This window comes from Megalobrama amblycephala, linkage group LG22 (assembly GCF_018812025.1).
Source record: "Megalobrama amblycephala isolate DHTTF-2021 linkage group LG22, ASM1881202v1, whole genome shotgun sequence".
NCBI lineage: Eukaryota > Metazoa > Chordata > Actinopteri > Cypriniformes > Xenocyprididae > Megalobrama > Megalobrama amblycephala.
This window is the reverse complement of record NC_063065.1, coordinates 6,940,366-6,951,140: the sequence shown is the minus strand read 5'-3', so window position 1 is coordinate 6,951,140 and position 10,775 is coordinate 6,940,366. Positions and strand designations below refer to the sequence as shown.

General features: G+C 34.2%; 1 protein-coding gene and 1 long non-coding RNA gene across 2 annotated transcripts; one reads left to right on the top strand and one right to left on the bottom strand.

Annotated features, from left to right (window-relative positions):
- The first annotated feature begins 262 nt into the window (after positions 1-262).
- Positions 263-10,070, top strand: abcb8 (ATP-binding cassette, sub-family B (MDR/TAP), member 8). The gene is made up of 16 exons (XM_048175067.1): positions 263-500; positions 2,095-2,434; positions 2,579-2,734; positions 3,284-3,378; positions 3,527-3,632; positions 5,345-5,506; positions 5,583-5,668; positions 6,866-6,963; positions 7,046-7,151; positions 7,297-7,330; positions 7,404-7,540; positions 7,629-7,723; positions 7,925-8,058; positions 9,226-9,373; positions 9,627-9,877; positions 9,968-10,070. Exons 1-16 carry the CDS (start codon positions 394-396, stop codon positions 10,049-10,051), a joined length of 2,139 nt encoding a protein of 712 aa, XP_048031024.1. The 5' UTR covers positions 263-393; the 3' UTR covers positions 10,052-10,070.
- Positions 7,079-8,064, bottom strand: LOC125258180. The gene is made up of 3 exons (XR_007182543.1): positions 7,913-8,064; positions 7,475-7,551; positions 7,079-7,217 (listed from the first exon to the last, which is right to left on the bottom strand). It is a non-coding gene; the product is annotated as an uncharacterized LOC125258180 (long non-coding RNA).
- Positions 10,071-10,775: the final 705 nt, after the last annotated feature.

The window sequence follows — 10,775 nt, the reverse complement described above, 5'->3', positions numbered from 1 at the left end:
TACATTTATAACCAATAATAAAATATGTTTATTTATATAATATGTTTATTATATGTATAATATGTTTATTTTAAAAGAAAGTCGAAAGAAATTACCGTTTATCAAACATTTATAAATTTCAAACCAAACGTAATACCAAATAAAACAATAGCCTGTGGTAATAACCATAAAAATCAAATTAAAATAACCATATTCCTATAATACAAAATTGTCATATACAAAGTGGAATAAAAAAGCAACGTATTTTTACGCAGCGATGACGCATAGGCCAAGCGTGGCCACGCTGGGTTTGCGTAAACATGGCGGCCTACATGTTAATCCTTGAGTGCATTTAGTTTCATTAACAATCTTTCTTTCATTCTTTCTCCTGTCATTTCAAAACACTACTAAATCATGTTTCATTTTGCACGTTGCAGTCGATTGACACGCGGCACTGTCACGTCAGATCGATTTTTGAGCTCCCAAAAAACAAGAGATTTCATGATCCACCACCTCAATAGGTACACAATATTTCTCTATATTAATTATTTTGGTTGGAAACTAATTTTCAACACAACACAGTCATTTCCATGTTGATTTAGTTGAGGTCATGAGATGGCCTGTTTGTATTTGATTTAGCATATGCACATAAACACAATTGGCCTTTCTTTCATAATTTATCGTATATGTTATCAAGTAGACGTTGCTTGTGTAGACATATAGAAGTATGTTATTTATGCATGCCAAAGATGGCCTAAACTAAAGAAAAAATATTGCATAATAATCGTGGTATGTCCCTTGTGGAAAACAAGTACACTTTAGCATACTTTTAAAAGAGTTCTTATTATACTGTAAAATAATATAATTATATATGCGTGTGTGCGAAATGAATGTAATGTCTTCAGACAATTAATTGCATGTTATGTGCAACTGAATTAAAATGTATTATGTCATTTTTTGCTAAGAGTGCTTTTTTGACATACTAAAGTACATCTTTATATATAATTTTATTATTTCTTCTAAACTTCTATTGTCTTTGAAACATGGTGAAAGCACTGCTGAATGTACAGTACTAAGCATTTATGGTAAACTAAAATGTGCATGTCATGTATTTAAATACACTGCCCTCCAAAAGTTTGGAAACACCCCTGGCAATGTGTGTTTTGGACAATATCAGCATAAATCCTTATCATTTTTTGGTGCAAATACATTAAAGTAACTTGACATTATCATTGAAGACCAGCAATAATAATTTTCATTTTGATTACATAATAATGGCAATATATACATGTCAAAGTCAGACATGCCCCTTTGCCAGCTGCGATGCCTGGTTACTGGTTTAAACTTGGCCCAGGTTTGTAAAAGATTTATGGCTCAGCACACCTTAATAGCTTCAACAATTGATTGCCAATTAAGTTTAGAATACAATGAACCAATCAGAACCCAGTTTAGGTCAGATAGCTGCTAATGCTGGATATTTTGATGAAATATCGAAAATTTAAGTTTTTTCTATGTATAAACTGTTTATGTAATAAAATATGTTTTCGTAGTTTGTGTTGTCCCTTATCAGTGCAAAATGATCACAAATTAAAAAGGATTCATTCCAATATTGTCCAAAACCCCACTTTTCTAGGGCGTTTCCAAACTTTTGGAGGGCAGTGTATATTTGTAATTTATGAAGTTGCATTTTAGTGCATTTAAAATGTATTATCTTTAAAGGTAATATCAAATAACCCTCTACAGTTAAAATTATAATCAGGTACTTTACATATGATTTAGTATGTTAGTAAACACATCTGAATAAGTGTACTTTAAAGCACAACAAACATATTGATATAAAAACGCACTTTAATGATGATTACAAAGTGCACTTTTTAAGAAACAGTCATAAATGTGTACTAGTTAAAGTACACTTTTTTTCTCAAGAGGTAACTTGAATGAATTGCATGTTCAAATGTTTAAATGTTCAGAATATTATGTGCTTATAGTACCTTGGAGAATTTTCTGTAAATGTCATGATTATGAATATGGTGATCATTCATTAATAAAACCTTTGTATATTTCCATCAGTGTATCATGCAACTCTGTCCTTGTCCTTTATCTCTTGTATTGTAGGCGCGGCCAGCACACAGTACCATGGAGCAGTTCACAAACCCCATCCACACAGTTCACTGTCAGTGCTCCTGTTCGCATATGGAGACAAGCTCAAAAAGTGCTGCGTCTAGCATCCAGACGGCAGCCGAGAACACCAAACATCACTCTGAAATTCATATTAGGACCAGCAGCTTTGACAGTGACAGCACGCTTGATCGGTACTGTAGCTCATTGTGAAGCAGATGTGAACAATAATGTCCCGGTGGAAGTTCAGGTGAAAGAGAAGATTCCTGAATTCAGCTGGGCCGTCCTGTGGGAGTTTGTTCGGCCACATCTTCTTGCTCTAATAGGAGCCATTATCGTAAATAAACATTTAAACTATTTGTACTTATGCTAAATTGAATTTAATATCCTTTTTTCTTTTTGCTAATATCCTTTTTGACTATATTATGGATAGTAGTACATAGTTTGGTTTGCTGTAGCGCTCTGTTATGTTCTCTTTCAGCTTGCGTTTGGAGCAGCAGCCCTTAATATTCAGATTCCTCTGATGTTGGGGGATCTGGTGAATGTCGTCGCTCGCCACATGAGAGAACAAGCAGGTCACTATGTGAGAGATATTCAAGCGCCTGCAATGAAGCTGCTTGGACTGTATGGTTTACAGGTATGTTAAGTCACATCGAAACTCTATGACAACGTTTGACTTGCTTCTGGTGATTAACTACCATTCAAAAGTTTGGGGTCAGTAAGAGTCTTGAAAGAAATTAAACCTTTTATTCTGCAAGGACACATTAAATTGATCAAAAGTGACAGTAAGGACATATATAATGTTACAAAAGACTTCTATTTTTGAACTTTATATTCATCAAAGAATCCACATTTTCCATAAAAATATGAGGCAGAACAACTATTTCCAACATTGATAATAATAAGAAATGTTTCTTCAGAAATCTAATCATCGTATTAGATTTCTGAAGGATCATGTGACACTGAAGACTGAAATTCAGCTTTGATCACAGGAATAAATTACATTTTAAAATATATTCAAATAGAAAACAGCTAGTTTAAATTGTAATAATATTTCACAGTTTTACTGTATTTTTGATCGAATAAATCAGAAGAGACTTCTTTCAAAAACATTAAAAAATCTAACCAACTCTAAACTTTTTAATGATAATGTATATATAAAATGTGTTCTTTGTTTGTCTTTCAGGGTCTGTTGACCAGTGGATACATCATTCTCCTGTCTAGAGTTGGAGAGAGAGTGGCTGCTGACATGAGAACAACTCTCTTCATGTCCTTGCTTAGGTTTGTACATTTAAAAAAAAAAAAAAAGTTTTTAGATTAAAAAAAAAGGAATTAAAGTACAATTGTGCTATATTTGCTGAAGGGACAATCATACACTTTAATTAAAGAAAAAAAAATCTAATTATCTTGTGTAAATGTCATGTTACAGACAAGATGTTGCATTTTTTGATGCAAACAAGACCGGGCAGCTGGTTAATCGCCTCACGTCAGACATCCAGGAGTTTAAATCTTCCTTCAAGCTGGTTATTTCCCAGGTAGGATGATTTAGACACCAGTTTGTATGCTTTATTTTCCTATTGTGTGATTTGCAGTAAGTATGTATGGGTTTTTTTCACATTTTCAGCTTTCTTCAGTGTTTAAAGGTGCCCTAGAACGTTCTTTCACAAGATGTAATATAAGTCTAAGGTGTCCCCTGAATGTGTCTGTGAAGTTTCAGCTCAAAATACCCCATAGATTTTTTTTAATTAATTTTTTTAACTGCCTATTTTAGGGCATCATTAACTATGCACCGATTCAGCACGTGGCCCCTTTAAATCTCTTGCTCCCTGCCCTCCCGAGCTCTCGACTATAATACAGTGCATAAACAAAGTTCACACAGCTAATATAACCCTCAAATGGATCTTTACAAGATGTTCGTCATGCATACTTCATGCATGTGTCGGATCATGTGAGTATAGTATTTATTTGGATGTTTACATTTGATTCTGAATGAGTTTGATAGTGCTCCGTGGCTAAAGCTAACATTACACACTGTTGGAGAGATTTATAAAGAATGAAGTTTTGTTTGTGCATTATACAGACTGCAAGTGTTTAATAATGAAACGTCTCTCTTGTCTCCGTGAATACAGTAAGAAACGATGGTAACTTTAACCACATTTAACAGTACATTAGCAACATGCTAACGAAACATTTAGAAAGACAATTTACAAATATCACTAAAAATATCATGTGATCATGGATCATGTCAGTTATTATTGCTCCATCTGCCATTTTTCGCTATTGTTCTTGCTTGCTTACCTAGTCTGATGATTCAGCTGTACACAGATCCAGACGTTAATACTGGCTGCCCTTGTGTAATGCCTTGAACATGGGCTGGCATATGCAAATATTGGGGTCGTACATATTAATGATCCCGACTGTTACGTAACAGTCGGTGTTATGTTGAGATTCGCCTGTTCTTCGGAGGTCTTTTAAACAAATTAGATTTATATAAGGAGGAAACAATGGTGTTTGAGACTCAATGTATGTCATTTCCATGTACTGAACTCTTGTTATTCAACTATGCCAAGGTAAATTCAATTTTCCATTCTACGGCACCTTTAATGTTGCTGTTTGAGCAAGAAAAGGGTCACTCCAAAGAACAAAGTCACTCTAGAGTTATTCTCTATATCAGTAAGCACTGTGAACTCCCTGAAATGCCTCGATTGTAGTCTTGAGTTTTCTTCCAGGAACGAACATGTCACAATATTCCTCGTTTAAATAATTCCCGGCCAAGGCATATGGAAAATAAAGGGGGCGAGGCCTGGTTGAATTCGTTAGTAGTGTGTTAAATCTCGCAGTTATGGTAAGGAGCAGGAAACACACTCAAATCGGTTGACCAATCCCAACACACACGTCCAGCTGACCAATCAGAACACATTGAGCTTTTCAGAAGGAGGGGCTTCATAGAGACAGGAACTAAACAGAGCGTTACTGACAGACTGGGAAGAGAGGAGCTGCAACAAAGTAAAATATGTGAAAAATAATGTGTTTTTTGAACATTCATGCATGAAAACTTATTCTAGTAGACCACAAAAACAAATTCCAGGCTTTGAAAAGGTGCATAATAGGTCCTCTTTACATTATATGATTACAAACCATTGTCAATAATCAAATAGCAACTGTAAAGAGCAATTGTATTTAAAAAAAAAACAGGTAGAATGTGCAACTGTACCACATTCATCTGATTATGTGATATGTTTTACAGGGTTTGCGAAGTGCCACACAGACAGTGGGCTGTTTTGTCTCACTGTACATCATCTCCCCCAAGCTCACGGGTCTCACTGTGGTCATTCTTCCATGTCTCGTGGGGGCTGGTGCTCTCATCGGTTCTTTTCTCCGTAAACTTTCACGGAAAGCACAGGAACAGGTAACGACACTCTGATGGAGAAGAGTTTAGTTTTAGTTACTCTTTCTATGCTAACTGTCCCATTGTCCTCTTTCAGGTTGCTAAATCTACAGGAGTGGCCGACGAGGCTCTCGGTAACGTGCGGACAGTGAGGGCTTTTGCCATGGAGGATCGAGAACTAGAGTACGACTTCAGAATCTAGACTTTTTGCCATATTTTCTGTTGATTTTGAGGGAAAAATCTGCTGAGTTCTGTGGAATGATTGAAAAATAGTTGACAATACTACACTGTAAAAATATTATGGTAAAATCATGTAAAAATAGTATTATGGAATGGCATATGAATATAAAAGCCTGTATTTGGTTTAATGTTAATTTACCAATCTACTTGAGCTACCAAAATCTGCTTTTTACCTTAACATGTACTTTTAACTATGGAAGCTTATTTCTGCCACTGAATAAAAAATAAATAAGGTAATTGTGACTTTTTATCTCACAATTCTGACTTTTTTTCTCACAATTGCAAGATTATTGCATGCAATTGTGAGTTATAGTCAGAATTGTCAGACACAAACTCACAATTGCCTGTTATAAACTCAAAATTGCGAGAAATAAAGTCAGAATTGTGAGATAAAAAGTCACAATTCTGAGAAAAATCCTTTTTTTCGTCAGAATTGGACTTTATATCTCACAATTGTGAAAAAAAACCAGTCAGAATTGTGAGAAAAATGTCAGAATTGCAATTTTATTGTTTATTACTCGCAATTGTAAGTTTATAACACGCAATCGTGAGTTTATATCCTGAAATTCTGACATAATTCGCAATTCTGACTATTTCTCACAATTGTGAGTTTATATCTCACAGTTTTGACATAACTCACAATTGCAAAAAAAAAAAAAAAAAGTCAGTAAAATAAAAAGTCGCAATTACCTTTTTTATTTTTTATTTAGTGGCAGAAACAAGCTTCCATAGATAACCACATGATGAATCAATAAAAGTTCATTGTAAGTGGCCTGTCCATAAAACATGGCCAATACTTGTATATCGACAAAACATCACCAGGGTAACTTAATAAACTTTAAATAAAAACAATATAACTACATTACTTATAACAAAAAGAAGAAGAAACAAATATTTCAATAAAATATATTCATATGTAATTTTTACTTGCAAAAACCATAAATTGACAGTATTTTACAGTAAAATTACATATAATGTTTTGTTAAACCATTTACAGTATTTCACCATATGGTAAGATTATTTAACTTACATTTAACCAATTAACAGGTTTTTACTATTTTACATATATATATATATATATATATATATATATATATATATATATATATATATATATATATGTTAAATATTCTTTCACAGGATGTATGCTGCTGAGGTCAAGAAATCAGCTGCCATGAATGAAACGTTGGGCACAGGAATTGCCGTTTTTCAGGGCCTGTCTAATATTGTCCTGAACTGTGAGTAATTATGCATGTTTTACTGATATACAGCCAATTACTACATGAACTAGAGCTGATCAATATTTTCCTTTTTCGACAGGCATTGTTCTAGGCACTATATTTGCTGGTGGGTCTTTGATGGCCCGTAATGACATGTCACCTGGTGATCTAATGTCATTTTTGGTCGCATCTCAAACAGTTCAGAGGTGAGAGTGTAATGTAGAGACCTATTTTTTGTCTGCACATAATATAGAAGGAACGTCCAGCTGAACCTGCAGAAAAAAAGTGTCTATAATAACAAACCACAGTAAAACACACGTAACAATACCCATACATCTTCTGTCTCTGTAGATCTCTTGCCAGCATTTCAATTCTGTTTGGACAGGTGAGTGGAAGTCACTTTACTTTACATATAGTATGTAAACTATATATATATATTGATGAGTGGTTTGTGTCAGATGGTTCGAGGAATGAGTGCAGGGGCTCGTGTGTTTGAGTATTTGACTCTAGAGCCCAGCGTTCCACTCACCGGAGGAGGTCGAATCCCTTTCAAGTCTCTGACAGGAAGAGTTGACTTCATGAACATCAATTTCAGGTAGGCCTCTTCTGCAAACATGACGAGACCTGAATGTAATCTAAAAAGGTTCATTGTCTGTTGTTTGATGTTTTCGTCTGTTTCTCAGTTACCCAACAAGACCTGGAAACCAGATCCTTAAAAACTTCAACCTGACTCTACCTCCCTGTAAAACTGTCGCTATCGTCGGAGAGTCGGGTGGAGGTAAGCTCATCTATCTATCTATCTATCTATCTATCTATCTATCTATCTATCTATCTATCTATCTATCTATCTATCTATCTGTCTTATTTATTTTAAATAAGCATCTGTCACTGAAACACAACATACAAATGATCACACCCATCACATGTGAATATATTATTGCTATTATTATATTAGTAATTTATTTACTTCTAAATTTAGGCAAATCCACAGTGGCTGCCTTGCTGGAGCGGTTCTATGACCCCAGCGGTGGAGTGGTAATGCTGGATGGGCTGGACATCAGAACACTGGACCCATCCTGGTTAAGAGGACACGTTATTGGGTTCATTAGTCAGGTACATGTTATTCTCTCTCTCTGAGAGCAGTATGGCAAGCAGTTTTGACTTTTATTCACATCCCAGGATATGAATTCTTGCTATCAACAATTCAGTTATTGATATCAACAATTCAGTTGCTGATATCAGGAATTACATTTCCACTAGTAACAATGTTAATTCTTGACATCAACATTTGAATTTCCACTAGTAAAAACTAGAATTCTTGATATCTGTAATTGTATTTTCACTAGTGAAATGTCACCATAGGCTGCCATTCAAATTCACTTGTTGATATCAAGAACTGATTTCTTACTAGTTGAAATTCCAATTTCACATATCAGAAATACAATTCTTACTAGTAAAAATCATAATTTTTGATATCAATAATTACATTGCTACTAGTAAAATGCAAATTTTTGATATCAAGAATTCGATTGTCACTAGTTGAAATGTCAGTTCTTGATATCAACAATTGAATTGCTACTAGTAAAAATGTTCATTTTTGATATCTGAAAATGTATTTCTGATATCAATATAATTTCAGATATCTAAAATGGCTTTCTTACTAGTAACAATCACATTCATGATATCAGAAACTAACATTGTCACTAGTGACAAATTATTGATATCAAAAATTAACATTTTTACTAGTACCAATTCAATTTTTGATATCAAGAACTGACATTTCATCTAGTGACAACTGAATTATTGATATCAAAAATTAACATTTTTACTAGTACCAGTTCAATTTTTGATATCAAGAACTGACATTTCAACTAGTGACAACTGAATTATTGATATCAAAAATTATGATTATTACTAGTAAGAATTGTATTTCTGATATGTGAAATTGGAATTTCAACTAGTAAGAAATCAGTTCTTGATATCAACAATTGAATTTGAATGGCAGCCTATGGTGACATTTCACTAGTGAAAATACAATTACAGATATCAAGAATTCTAGTTTTACTAGTAGAAATATAATTCTTGATATCAAAAATTAGCATTTTAACTAGTGAAAATTGAATTGTTGATATCAAGATTTCATATCCTGAGAATGAATAAAAGTCAAAACGGCTTGCCATAGAGCTGGACATTGCTTCACTCTAATGTTTCAGCTTCTATTTATAATATATGTATGAAATAAAACACCAGTTTTATAATTCTTTTCTGTCCTTTTCACAGGAACCTGTTCTTTTTGGTACCTCTGTGATGGAGAATATCAGGTTTGGAAAACCCAGTGCCACAGACGCTGAGGTCATGGCTGCTGCCAAACAAGCCAATGCTCATAATTTCATCACAGGATTCCCAGATGGTTACAACACCGTGGTTGGTAAGCACTGTTAAAAACTAAATCAGAAAATAAATTCTAAAATAAAATTTAAAAAATATTGTTTTATTTCCCCAAACTCTAGACTAAAAGTACTGTATTTTAATACTTTCTTTTGAAAGGAAAAGGTTTCAATAAAGTGATATTTTAAAGTGTGAAAAAATAACTTTTTCGTCACTTTTCTAAAATAAAATACGTTTTAAAATACAATAAAATAATTTTCATGTATTTTTCTGCAAAAATGTAAAATCTTTAGGTGAACGTGGAGTCACTCTATCTGGGGGCCAAAAGCAGCGGATCGCAATCGCTCGAGCCCTGATCAAAAACCCCAGCATTTTGATTCTGGATGAGGCCACCAGTGCGTTGGATGCCGAGTCTGAGCGTGTGGTTCAGGACGCTTTGGACAGAGCCACAACGGGTCGCACCGTTCTGATCATCGCTCACCGTCTCAGCACCATACGGGCGGCCGATCTCATCTGTGTCATGAGCAATGGACGTATTGTTGAGGTTAGGAACAACTTTACAAATGCACTTGCATAGTGAATGTCTGAAACCATGTGATGTTTAATGTTTGTTTTATTATTTATGTTTTCAAAGGCTGGAACACACCTGGATTTACTGAGCAAAGGAGGGCTGTATGCTGAACTTATAAAGAGACAACAATCCAATGGTCACAAATAAAATACTGTATCATTGAGAATATTTCACTACCAGTTATTTTAATCTTTTTTTATCTCAGGTTATTAAAATTTTTAAATCTTTTTAAAAACATAATGCAAAATGTAATTTGGTGCTCTGTCGTAGCAAATGGGTTTTAGTGAATATTCTGTGTTTTGAGTTTTATGTATCATAGATAAATGTCAGTGTTGTGTAATGGTAGCCATACTGTTTTTAAATACTGTTTTATTTCCCCAAACTCAAGACTGATATTTTAAAGGGTTAGTTCACCCAAAAATGAAAATAATGTCATTTATTACTCACCCTCATGTCGTTCTACACCCGTAAGACCTTCATTAATCTTCTGAACACAAATTAAGATATTTTTGATGAAATCCAATGGCTCTGTGAGGCCTGCATAGCCAGCAATGACATTTCCTCTCTCAAGATCCATTAATGTACTAAAAACACATTTAAATCAGTTCATGTGAGTACAGTGGTTCAATATAAAGCGACAAGAATTTTTTTGGTGCACCAAAAAAAACAAAATAACAACTCGTATAGTGATGGCCGATTTCAAAACAACGCTTCAGGAAGCTTCGGAGCATAAATGAATCAGTGTGTCGAATCAACTGCTGAAATCACGCGACTTTGGTGCTCCGAACCGCTGATTCATAACGCTCTGAAGCTTCCTGAAGCAGAGTTTTGAAATCGGCCATCACTATATAAGTCGTTATTTTGTTTTTTT

Excerpts from the sequence above, each read along its gene's own strand:
- abcb8 (XM_048175067.1), top strand. The coding sequence starts at position 394 with ATGTTTCATTTTGCACGTTGCAGTCGATTGACACGCGGCACTGTCACG. Across the intron at positions 2,435-2,578 it reads CTCTAATAGGAGCCATTATC|CTTGCGTTTGGAGCAGCAGC; the intron begins GTAAATAAACAT and ends GTTCTCTTTCAG. Across the intron at positions 5,507-5,582 it reads CACGGAAAGCACAGGAACAG|GTTGCTAAATCTACAGGAGT; the intron begins GTAACGACACTC and ends GTCCTCTTTCAG.